We start from the raw sequence: 13,458 nt of genomic DNA on the forward strand, positions 1-13,458 counted from the left end.
CATATATATATATACATATATATATATATATCACATCATGTCTTTATCAGTCATTCATCAAAGGACACTTGGGTTTCCATGTCCTGGATATTGTGAATAATGCTGCAGTGAACATATAGGTACATAGATCTTTACAAATAAGTGTTTTCAAATTTAGGGAGAGATACTCAAAAGAGGATTGCTGGGTTATATAGTAGCTCTATTAATTTTTTTTTATTAAGGTATTACATATGTGTCCATATTCCCCCATTGCCCCCCCAACCCACTCCTGTACATGCCCTCACCCCCCTGCTATCTCTCTCCATTGGTTTCATTAAATTTTTGAGGAACCTCTATACTGTTTTCATAGAGGCTACACAAATTTACATTCCCACCGGTAGTGTATGAGGGTTGCTTTCTCTCTACATCCTCTCCAACACTTGTTGTTTCTAGTCTTACTGATAATAGCCAGTGTAATAGGTGTGAGGTGGTATCTCACTGTGGTTTTGATTTGAGTTTCCCTTATAGCTAATGAAGTTGAGCAACTTTTCATATACCTGTTGGCCATCTGTATGTCTTCTTAGGAAGTGTCTGTTCAGATCCTTCTGCCCATTTTTACTGGGTTGTTTGTTGTTAAGTTGTATGAGTTCTTTTTATATTTGCCCCATATGGGAGGTATCATTTGCAAATATCTTCTGCTTGCTTGGTGGCCTTTTTGTTTTCTTAATGGTTTCTTTTGCTGTGCAGAAGCTTTTTAGTTTGGTATGATTCCATTCATTTATTTTTGTTTTTACTTCCTTTGCCTTTAAGGTCAAGTTCACAAAAACTCCTCTGAGACCAATATATTGTTCTTGGCTGGTGATTTCTCTCTTTCAATATTTGATTCGACTCCAAGCCTGTAAGGTTTTTGCTGAAAAATCTGATGATAATATAATGGGGTTTCCTTTATAGTTTATAGTCCTCTTTTCTCTGGCTGCCTTAAGAATTTTTTCGTTGTCACTAACTTTTGACAGTTTTAATATGTCTTAGAGAAGGTCTTTTTGCATTGAACTAAAGAGGTATCATCCTGTTAGCTTCTTGGATTCAAGGGTCCAGCTCTCTCCACAGGTTTGGGACATTCCCATTATTTGTTTGTATAGGCTCTCTGACCCCTTCTCTCTCTGTTCTTATATTGGTCTTTCTAATGGAGTCAGATATTTCTCATAGAGTCTTTCATTTTTTTAAAAAAATACATTTTATTGATTTTTTACAGAGAGGAAGGGAGAGAGATAGAGAGCCAGAAGCATCGATCAGCTGCCTCCTGCACATCCCTCACTGGGGATGCGCCCGCAACCCAGGTACATGCCCTTGACCGGAATCGAACCCGGGACCCCTCAGTCCGCAGGCCGACGCTCTATCCACTGAGCCAAACCGGCTTCGGCTTCAGTCCCTTTAATAAAAGAGAAAGTACTTCTTTCGTTCATTGAACTGACTTGCTGAGTTTTCTTATATCTCATTTAGTTCTTTTTAAAACTGCCATCTTGAATTCTCTGTCATTTAAGTCACAGTGTTCTATGCCTTTGTTTTCTGTGGACCTCATTTTCTTTGAGTTGCCATGTTACTTTGGTTGTTCATGGTACTTGATGGGTTATTTCTCTGCCTGGGTATTTGGGGAATTGAAATCATGTAGGTACTGTTTTGGTGTTGACAGTTTAGCAGGTTGATACGTAGAGGTCTTTTGTTTTCCAGTAGATAATGTGATAGCACAAGTTTTTGTCTTCTCTTACCTGCACTCCTGGGACGTCCAGGGTTTCAGTGGGGCAGAGTTGTCCTCGCTGTGGAAAATGCCCCATATTCCCCGAGGAGGTGGGTGTCCACTCTGTGACTGGGTTGCCTTGGCCTCAGGGCACCACCCCCATGTGGGTTGGTAGGCCATAGGCCTCTGGGCCTGTGAGTTCCTGGTGCTGCTTTCCTGTAACCAGAGGCTGCCAGCTGTGCTGTACTTAGTATGGGAGGTGTCCCAGCTGCCTCTACTGGGTTCTGCTGCAATGTGTGAGGGAGGATTGTGGGCAAGGGTTTGGGGAGGTTGTACATCCATGGTTTTTACTGCTGGGTTTAGCCACAGTGAGCACCGCCACTCAGGTGGGAATGTTCCTTCGGCCCATTTGGTCCTCTCTAGGCTGTCAGTGACGGCTGTCACCCCGCACCTCCACTGCTATTGTGTCAGCTAGAGGCCAGCCCCTGATGGGAGAGTGGGGCAGGGGGTCTGCACTTTTTGCATCATCAACCCCTTTTAAAACCTTGTGAAAGAACTCAGTTTGTGATCTTTTTCCCCCTGTGGTGCTACATCAAAAAAGAAAAAGAAATGAAAAGCAACTAATTGCAGAGTTTCTAGTAAAAGTGTTCTGAGACTGATTGAAGCCGAAGCTGCTCTGGCGAGGAGACATTTACTTTATCACCCAGTAAACATTTACCGAGCACTCAACATGTCACCGAGTTTTCAGTTTGTTCACATCGGAAATAAAAAGATGATTAAAACACTGTTTTAGAGCTTTTAGCCTAGTGGAGTAAAGAAGGCATAATTAACTATAGTTAGGTTTGATAATTGCTTTAATAAAAATATATTCTAGGTGCTAGTTGTAGATTCAGAGGAGAAAGATTTGCTGGGGGCGGGGGTGTGACATTGGGGATGTTTCTTGTAAGAAGTGAACTTGGAATTAGGTTTGAAAGTTGAATAGGGGTTTCCCCAATAGAGAGAAGTGAGGCTTATCATACAGAGGGAATAGCATTCACTCAGCATCAACAAATAACAATTGGATGATGACTGTACTGCAGTTACTGCTCCAGACACTGGGAGTACAGTGATGAAGGAAACTAACAAGACCCCTCTTCATGGAGCTGACATTCCAGTGGGGGAGACGGACAACAAGTTAGTGTGGTGAGAGGTAACTAGGCAAGATAAGGGAAAAGAGCGAGACTTGGGGAGGTGAGCCTGTTTAGGTGAGGTTGTCAGGGTGTGTCTTGAGGAACTAGTCCTGGGAGATGTGTGAAAACAGGTTCTGGGGACAAATTAGTTGAGAAATTCCACCCCAATAAGTCTTGCCATAAAGAATTTGAGATAATTCTGGATTAAACCAAATCAAACAATGCATTAGACTAGAAAGCCCACTGGTTCATCACTGGTGTTTTGTGAGCTAAGGAGACCGTGGGAGAAGCTGGACTTGCGTTCAAGGACGCTGTGGCCAGTTGAGAACGGCCGTTTGAACCTTGGCGAAGAGTTGGTGCCCCACTCACCGCGGCGAGCCCCCTTCCAGGGGGAGTCAGCACTGCCAGGATTCGATTTTGATTTTAGAAAAGTTACTATGGCAACAGTTTGGAAGCTGTCTTGAGTAAGGAAAGACTAAATTGAGAATCTTTGTGATAAGAGAATGATGAGGGTCTGAACACTGGAGAGGAAAAGATAGGTTTTAAAGGGATTTGGAGGTAGAATCAATTCAGCCAGATAACTGTTTATAGACAATGAAGAATGTGTCAGAAAAGTTCCTGGCATGTAATGTTTGAGGCGAATGAAAGTTTATCTTCAAGAGAAGGAAACTTGCCCCTGATCTGCCAACAAATGAAGGTCACAGCAAGGTCACAGCAGAGTTGTAAGGCAGCACAGGATAGACTGTGCTGAGTGTGTGAGAAACAGAAGCAAAGTAATATGTTTTCAAGTGTTCCAGACTCTGCATGTCTCTCACGTTTTCTCCCATCTTTGAAATAAGGAAGGTTAGAAATGAAATGTGTGTGTGGGGGGGGGGGGGGGGGGAATCGACATGGTCTACATCTACATTTGAAAGGTTGTACTTTTTAGGAAGAAACAAGCTTATTATCACTTTTAAATAAGACAGAATATGACCTTGAATTAGAGGCAGTAACTGCATGTCTAATTGTGAGCGGGGCACACCTAGCTGTATGGAACTCGACTCGGCGAAGCCAAGGACTGGCAGGTGGCTGCATTCTACTGCCAGCTACATGCAGCTGCCAGGGCATCATCTGGACCTCACTGGCAGGCACTGAGAGGAATTTGCAGATGGCAGGAAATATTAGAATAGGAGGAGAGAAGGAAGTGTGGCTCAAAATTATAAATGCAATCCACATTTCTATTTTATATTTGTGTGTGGGTAAATATAAATAGAGCATCCCCACCGGTGTATTGTATCACATGCTCATCAGCTAGCTATGATCTATCACCAATCAAGTGAGGAAAATATCACCTTACTTGTTCTTCCACGGCAAAGAAATCTTGGTTAGGGACTTTATTAGAATTCAAACCAAACTGTAATTTGCCTTGAGGATGAAATAGTAGATGAGTATAATTAATGCTTTAACCAAACCTAGCAAATACAAATATGATGAATGATTTCTTATAAAAATGACAAACTAGTGTTTAAAAAAAAACAGATCTGCCACAGCCAGGTTTGCTCAGTGGTTAGAGTGTCAGCCCGCAGACTGAAGGCTTGTGGGTTTGGTTCTGGTCAAGGGCACATACCTGGGTTGTAGGCTTGACCCCCGGCCCCGGTCAGGACCCAGTGGGAGGCAACCAATGGATGTGTCTCTCTGTCTCTCCCACTCCATTCCACTCTCTCTAAAAATCAATGGAAAAAATATCCTTAGGTGACGATTAACAACAATAAAAAACAGGTCTTATATTCCTCTTGGTGGACTTTAGTCAACTGATAAAAATATTAAAAATATATAGAGAAAGTCACTACGCTTAATTTTTCTCATCCTTTTGATTACTGATGAACTAGATTACAATAAATGAGTTGTTATGCCTGACACTTTGTACTTTAGTCTGGAAATATTGGCATTGAAAACCAAAGGTCAAATTGCCATTTGATATTCTTAGATCTTCCTAGAAATATGTTCTTTAAATAATAAGCTTGTGTTTCGAATACACCTTTATGTGGGATCATTGTTCAAATTGTTTGATTATATATGTATTTTAGGCACAATTAGGAAACTTCTCATCTAGGCATCAGAATTGGCATTTGATGTGGTTTCCTCCCCAGAGAGCTGTTCTTTTGGTATGAATGCCATATCCAAGCAGAACTCGTGGTGCGCTCTTAGCTCTTCTAAATGGACATGAAAACTAGGGAGTCCGTGCTATTGTGAGCTGGGGGTAACATTTGATGTTGACAGGCCATGTAAATAGGTTGTAGACTCCATTTTATTTAACTATTTTTCTGGCTTTGCACATTTTTCTTTCAGCTGTTTTTTTCATCTTCCTGTTTGCTTCCTTTTGTCTCCTTTCATTTCGATCTATCAATGAGTTTCTTCCTTGGTGTAGTATGGGTTTCCCTCACCCATTTTGTTTCTGACCCTCACTCTGGCCAGTCACTGCTGGCTGGAACTATTCCTTTAAGAAGGGCAAAGGCAGTGTGTAAGAATGGCAGTCGCACCTTTCACAAGTTGTGTGGGCAAAAATAATACAATAAGAAAATACTGTCACCTGACTACATCTTCATTCTGGCTTCTCTACAGAATATTTTTTTCTTAAAAAATGTTAATGTCATATTTAACATATGCTTCTAACACAAAATATATAAAAAAGTACAATATGAACTAATTCCTTCCCTTCCAACTTCTGTAAAGCATACTTTTTTATATCACACTAGAGGCCTGGTGTGCGATATTCGTGAACTTGGGGGGGTGTCCCTCAGTCCAGCCTGCACCCTCTCCAATCTGGGACCCCTTGGGGGATGTCCAACTGCCCCAACAGGGATCAGGCCTAAACTGGCAGTCAGACATCCCTCTCACAATCCGGGACTACTGGCTCCCAACCGCTCGCCTGCCTGATTGCACCTAACCCCTTCTGCCTGCCAGCCTGATCACGCCCTAACCACTCCCCTGCCAGCCTGATCGATACTTAACTGCTCCCCTGCTGGCCCGATCGCCCACAACTGCCCTCCCCTACAGGCCTGGTCACCCCAACTACCCTCCCCTGCAGGCCTGGTCCCCCCCAACTGCCCTCCCCTGCCAGCCATCTTGTGGCTGTGGGCACCGTCATCTTTGAGGGCAGGGCAGTCAATTAGTATATTCCCTCCTTATTGGCTGTGGGTGCTGCCATCTTTGCGATGGTGTGAGGGTCAATTGGCATATTCCCTCTTTATTAAATAGGATGATCTCACTCATTTGTGGAATATAATGAACAACATAAACTGATGGACAAAAATAGAACCAGAGATACAGAAGCATCGAACAGACTGTACAACCTATGAGGGAAGATGGGGAGTGAAGGGGTAAGAAAGAGATCAAAGGACTTGTATGCATGCATATGAGCAAAACCAATGGACACAGACACTAGGGGGGTGAGGGCTTGTGCTTGGTGGAGGGGGTGGCAGGGGAGAGGTCAATGCGGGGGGAAAGGAGACTCAAGTAATACTTTAAACAATAAAAAAAAAAGTAAAGAGTTAGGTAAGTTCAAAATGAGCACATTGTAAAATATTACCACACCCAACATTTTTTTGAGAAAACATCAAAGAAAAATTTCAGTTTCAAAGAAAATCATACCTCATCTATCTCAGGTACACAGTAGTATGGTTATAAGTCAGTCCTATCTGCCCACAGCCCTGGGATGTGGACTTTTTTGTTAAAACTCAGCACTTTAGCCCTGGCCAGTGTGCTCAGTGGTTAGAGTGTCAGCCTGAGCACCAAAGGGTTACAGGTTCGATCCCAGTCAAGGGCATGTACCTGGGTTTCGAGTTCCCTCCCTGTCCCCAGTTGGGGCATGTGCAGGAGGCAACCAGTCAGTGTCTCTCTTCTCCCCCACCTCCCACTCTCTCTGCAAAGCAATGGAAAAATTATTCTCAGGTGAGGATTAAAAAAGGAACACAAAAACAGACAAAAAAATCTTAGCACTTTAAGAAAAGGTTATTTGAATTATGACTAAACAAAAAATTTAAATTCTAAATGAGACCAACATTCCTAAGAGCCCGAATTTCAGGCAGTAGGGTAAGGATGGCTCAGCAATCCCAACCACCGTGCACTTCAGTCGTCACTGCAGAACCAGGAAGGGTGCACGAAACATGTAGAGAATTTAGCTTTTGTCCCCAAATTCTGTTTCACAGATTCTCCCTCAGCCATCTGTCCTTAGATTTTAGTGTTTCTTTGCCATGTTTCTGTGTTTGCTCCTACGTCACCAACTGAAAGTTAGTACCTGGCTCACACCTCAGTTCTCCTTTCCCATCCTTTGATTTTAGGTTGGCATTTCCTGCCTTCGAGTCATCCAACCTGAAGGCAGATTGCACCAGCACCATCCTCAAAATAGACATGCCTGTAGAATGCCTTAGTCTAGTATTTGCCAGTGATATTTGTATCAGAAAAAGCTAAGAAAATAAGGAGCAGAAAGAGCCTCAAGTTGTATTCCATGTACGAATGTGAAAATTCTGAAATCAGCAGAAGGGATGTGCATCTAAAATGCTGGTGACATAAGCAGTTATATATGAGCATGACACCCCTTAAGAAGCAACTGTTAATCATATCGCTTAGTAACTAGTAAGTGCTATTTTTCGTCTTTTACATTTATTTTACACTAGAGGCCCGGTGCACAACATTCATGCATTGGGGAGGAGGGATGGGGGGGGGCAGTGGCGAGTGGGCCTAAGCCAGCAGGCGGACATCCCCTGAGGGTTCCTATAGCGCTGCTGCAGAGGCGTGAGAGGCTCCCGCCACCACTGCTGCGCTCGCCAGCTGTGAGCCTGGCTTCTGGCTGAGTGGCACTCCCCCTGTGGGAGCACACTGACCACCAGGGGGCAGCAACTGTGTTGAGCGCCTGCCCCCCTGGTGGTCAATGAGCGTCATAGCGACTGGTCATTTTGCTGTTCAGTCCATTTGCATGTTAGCCTTTTATTGTATAGGATGACACATTGTTATTTTACTGAGTTTTAAAACTAGTTAGTTCTATTTAGGAAATCAGTCTGGAAGGGGAGGGGTTAAATGACAGTTAATGCCTTATTCCAAAACATTGGGGATCAGGTACCTGTTGAGCATCTTCATGTAGAACAGCTAGTTTTAAAAAACAGTTTATGGTCATTAAATAGGAAATGCTTCCATCTCCAAATCCACTTCTCACCACCACACTGTTACCATCCTGACCCAAGCCTCCATCATCTATTCCCTGGGTTTCTGTAATTAGCTCCCTGTTTCCTTCACTCTTGTAGTCTGTGCTTAACACTGAAGGAAGCATATTCCTGTTAAAAATGGAAGTCAGTGAATGCCACTCCTGTGTTTAGAACACTGCATGCAATAGCCCTCCTTTTACTCAGAGAGAAGCCAAACTTCATTCATTGGTCTACAAGACCCTTCTCTTTTCCTAAATCTCTGGGATATCTGTAATAATAAAAGCGTAATATGCTAATTAGACCAGACAGCCAGACGACCTTCTGGACGACCACACTATGACACCCACTAGCCCCAGGCCAGCCAAGGCAGGTGTGATGCAATTGGTCAGGGGCCAGGCCATCGCCCCATTATTGCCTTTCAGAGGGAGGCCCAGGCCACCAGCTGGCGGGGTGATCAATCAATCAGGGGGCTCCATGATCACCCAAAGAGGGAGGCCCAGGCCACCAGCTGGCGAGGTGATCAATCAGGTGGTTCCATGATCACCCAAAGAGGGATCCCCAGGCCACTGACCGGCGGGCTGCAGCAGGTGGGTGGGGCCTCCCTCTGTGGGGGCAATCCATCACGGGGCTCCTGGACTGTGAGAGGGCACAGGCTGGGCTGAGAGACACCCCCCCCCCCACCCTCCAGTGCACGAATTTCATGCACCAGGCCTCTTGTAGATTATAATATGAAATCAAAGTATATATTTTTTATTAGTTGTTGGATTCTTTTGAGTAATGTTGCACATTTTCTACCTTAGTTTTAAAACATGTATTTGATGTTCTTAAGGAAAAAAAGGGTCATTAAGTTGCATATGATTGTTTGTTGTTTTTTTTTTTAATTTTCAGACAGGAAGGGAGGATGGGGGGAGAGAGAGAAACATCAATGAGAGAGAATCATTGACTGGCTGCCTCCTGCACACTCCAAGGCTGCAACTGGGCACGTGCCCTGCCCGGGAATTGAACTGTGACCCACTAGTTCATACGTCAACGCTCAACCACTGAGCCACACTGGCCAGGCTGCATATGATTTTTTAATTTCTAATTCTTTAATAAATGGCCCTCACTGGACAAACTGACACCCCTATTTTTTTAAGAGGATATATTTCTTCATCTCTAAAATGCAGATAATACCTACCAATAACACCTGGTCACCTCAGAGCAGTCCTTCTCTTAGATTTCTCCTATTAGCTTATTAATGTCTCCATATCTTCATTACTTAGTGTTCCCTAGCTGCTCTCATTAGGTCTAAATGTATCTTTCTTTGAAACCCTCTACTGTTTCTTTTCTGCCCACTATACCTTCACTATGTACAGGAACTTTTATCCACTCAAATATGCTGTGACATGATCAGTAAAGTTGTCTAAGGATAGATTGTTAAATGATTTATTTATGGATTTGCAAGAAAATTTCAAATAGAAATTCGTCCTGAAAAGATCATCAAAAGAGGCAAAGTAAATGATGTATTTGTTAATGAAGAGCCTACTCGGAGTGGGGTGTGATGGGAGGATTGTTATGTGATTAATCTAAATTTTTCTGATGGAACCTAAAAGTTCAAGACTCATAAATCTGCTTTTCTCACATATAATGGCTTATATGTCAGTTTTCCTTAATAACTTTTTTACATATTTGTATATTACCCAACTAATATTTTTATTGATGTTTAAATATATATATCTATATATCTATATCTATATCTATATCTATATCTATATCTATATCTATATATATATATCTATATCTATATATCTATATATAGCATGCTTCCCAATGTATATTATATTGTGATATATATATATATGATGTTGGAGTCATTGTTTTGTTTTTATATAAAAGTAACATATACCACAGAGCTATTTGCTTATTTCTGTGAAGTCCTTTCCTTTTCAGGTAACTTATGCTATCATTTCAACTTAACTTATGCTATGTCTTTGCTTCTGCAAAATTTTAATTCACAGAAATTCAGATATGTATTGGTATCATTGATGTTTGCCAACAACCAATTACAAGTTCAATTTGAATTATCTATGTGTAAAAACACTGGCTAAGGTGAGCTCAGAATGTTAGAATTACTTGGAAAACTTTGTGACTTTTTTCACTTTTTAAAATTCATAGTCATTCATTTTGATTTATTTTTCATTTTGCTCTAATAATTCACAAAAAGTGGATAGGTCAGCTAGGCAGACTTGCAGGATCCTGGGTGCTGTGATTGGTTGGCATTTCATATGGGATTTAATTACAAGATGACCTGAAATTCAGAAATGTAATCTATAAGACACTCAGAGAAAAACAATTTTTTAAGCACACTCTTGTCGGTGTCGTATGATGGCCATTCTGCAACTGTAATTTGTCAAAAGATGTAAGCTATATTCAATAATGATGACAGCAGAAATTTGAGACTTGATGTGCATTTCTTTTTGTCATAGGAAAGTCAGCCTTTTGAAAAGGGATAGAAATTCACATTTCTCCAGAATGATATTTCCCTTCATTTGAAGCTGTCTCTTAATTCCAGTATTTCACGGTGTTTGATAAACTGGCCAAATAAAAAAATATGTATATTTGGTGGGGGAAGTGGTGAAACTTTACTAATTTCAACTGGCATTGCACTCTGCTGATAAGAATGGGAGTTTGCACCATTCTGAGGAGATTACAGGAAGTAGAATTGGAAAGCAAATTGTATTTACAAAAGATAGGATGATGTTCCTAATAGGTGTTCAGAATAGACCATTCACTCTCATATTCTGCTGAGCATTACGAGAAATAACTTCATTTCAAAAAAGGACAAATCTGATTGAAGGTAAAAGCATTCCCTCTCCAGATACTCATCCAAAGGGTTTTCATTAAATTGTCCTGATGGGCACACAGCTGTAGTTTATGCTGTATCTGTATAGACTGGTAATGTGAAAAATAAAAAGCTAAATACTATACTTGATTGCTTCATGCTGCAACCATTTAGATTACCATGTTTTTATCTACAATTTTAGAAGAGATGTTGCAATATGATGATCTGACAATAACTGTCAAAGTCATAATACTAGAATCTATTTCCATCTTGTTGTCAAGGTCAAGTTACTGAAATTCACAGTTAGTAGGTCAGAAAGATCACTTACTATCTCTTGTTGTCTGTGGTTGAATGCTGACCTAAACAGTACTGTGTAATGTCAACGTTATCACAGTGTCTAGGCTGCAGAAGTACAACACGTTGCATGATTTAATGTGTTTCCTGTCTGGAATGAAGATGGCCAACAGCCATGAGCTACAGTGATTCAGAAGAAACTGAATTTCTAATTCTTTTCTCTCTCCTTTCCATTCATTTCAGATTTTGGATTTAGTAAAAGGGACACATTACCAGGTAGCCTGTCAGAAGTACTTTGAGATAACACATAATGTAAGTATATTTTTAAACTTTATAGCCTAATTCTTTGTCTTTTGTTACTCTTTGCTTCATTCAGGGGTTTTAGTTGCAGCAATAGAAACCACTGCAGCCATTTTTAGCAGAAAGGAATTTATCACACAGTACTGAATTTTCATACAGGCGGCTTATGAAATTTATAGAAGGGCCAGAGAATTAAGCTTAGATGCTCCAGAACCAAGAATGTTGTTACTAGGAGGAGCTACATCATGAGAAAACCTTACTGTACTACAGCTGTCACCCACCACTCCACATCCAGAGATGAGACCAAGAGTTGGGAAACGTCTGTAAAGTGCCAGATCGTAAGAATTTTAGGCTTTACAGTCCATATGGTCTCTGCCCCAGCTCTGCTGTGTAGTACAGCCATAGACAGTATGTAAATGAACAGGCATGGCTGTGTTCCAGTAGAACTTTCTTTACAAAAACAGCTGGCAAGATTTGACACACAGGCCTCAGCCAACCTCTGGAGTAGATCTAGAACTTTTGGCCACAGCTGCCCAGAGGAAGCTAAGTCTTTGACCGTCTACCCTGCAGAAAATGTGATCCTTTTACTTGCTGCCACCTCATGTTTAAGCTACTACCCAAGTCTTGTATTTATCTGCATGAAGAGCCTAGGTTACATGGTGGACCCATAACTTCAAGGAGTCAGGAAAATGTGTTTGGTTTCTCTTAATGCCAGCCTCTTTAGTACAAGAAAGGCCTGCTATAGTACGTTCTGAAAGGTGTAAAAAACAAAGGTTGCAAACTCTGAGGTATAAAAAAAAGAAAAAGTGAAGCTTCCTGAGATTAATACCAGAGAGGAACAGTGGTATACTAAAGATTCATACCCTTAGAGGCATTCACATTGACAGGTTTTAACACTTGGAGTGCGGGTGAATTTCCCGCCAAAATATAAGATGGCTCTGTCTTTTGGTTTTGTTCCATCCACCAAAAGGGTGGATTACAAACAAATATTTGGTAATACGCAGTTACAATCGGCCCGAGTTTACACGTTTCCCGCACTCCACCGCAAATCTATATGAACCGAGTTAAAGACCGCTCCCGCGGAGTACGCGCAATTCACGCGAGCCGACATTCAGCCCACTGATACTCCGTTTGCAAATACTGATCCTGGCCATGGCCTCCTAACCTAGCACAGGCATCCAAGAATGGACTTGGAGATCAATGCACCTATAGAAACATTGCTTCTGTGAGTACATCGAGCATTTTTGGGAGTCGGTGATGTTCAGGATACAAAGGGATCCATAACCCTTTCCAAAAGGTGTATTTATTGAATTCATCATTAGCTACTATGCTATGCTAGATTTTACAATATTTTTTAATTTAGTTTTCATGAAATTTTTTCATTGTGGTTATATAACTGCAGAATTTTTGATAAAATATTTTATAGGAAAATATATTCTATAATATTACTAATGATGATGAAAATAACAATAATAATGACATCAGCCAACATCTATAAAACCCTTATGCATGCCAGGCATAGCCCAGAGTACTCTGGACACATTAGCTATTTTGATCCACATTTAAGTACTATTTTATCCCCTTTTATGAATAGAGCTTAGAAAAGCTGAACAACCTGTATACAATCATAGTGCTTATCGGGGGAGGAACTTGGATTTGAAATAGGCTATTGAGTAACTCATCTAGAGCTTATGAGCCTAACCAGGACTGTGCTATTCTACAGTATCTGGTAGAACATATCAACATTCACATCAGAGGTGTACCAGGAAAAAAGAGAACAAGAAATTGAAACCCTGTTTGAAGAAATAATGAGCAGAAACTTCCCTAACCTGGTAAAGGAAATAAACATACAAGTTCACAAAGCACAGAGTCCCAAACAAGACAAAACCAAAGAGGCCCACACCAAGACTCAGCATAATTAAAATGCCAAAGGTTAAAGACAGAACCATAAAATAGCAAGACAAAAGCATTTAGCTATGT

At 41.3% G+C, this 13,458-nt stretch overlaps 1 protein-coding gene across 1 annotated transcript in view; it reads left to right on the forward strand.

The window, feature by feature from the left end:
- PRIM2 (DNA primase subunit 2) overlaps nucleotides 1–13,458 on the forward strand; it is a 275,478-nt gene that overhangs the window by 249,941 nt on the left and 12,079 nt on the right. Inside the window, 1 exon segment of the mRNA XM_006090734.3 lies at nucleotides 11,422–11,490. Within this exon segment, the coding sequence (XP_006090796.1) occupies nucleotides 11,422–11,490 (69 nt within the window).

The sequence above is a fragment of the Myotis lucifugus genome, unplaced genomic scaffold (assembly GCF_000147115.1).
Source record: "Myotis lucifugus unplaced genomic scaffold, Myoluc2.0 scaffold_80, whole genome shotgun sequence".
NCBI classification, from domain to species: domain Eukaryota; kingdom Metazoa; phylum Chordata; class Mammalia; order Chiroptera; family Vespertilionidae; genus Myotis; species Myotis lucifugus.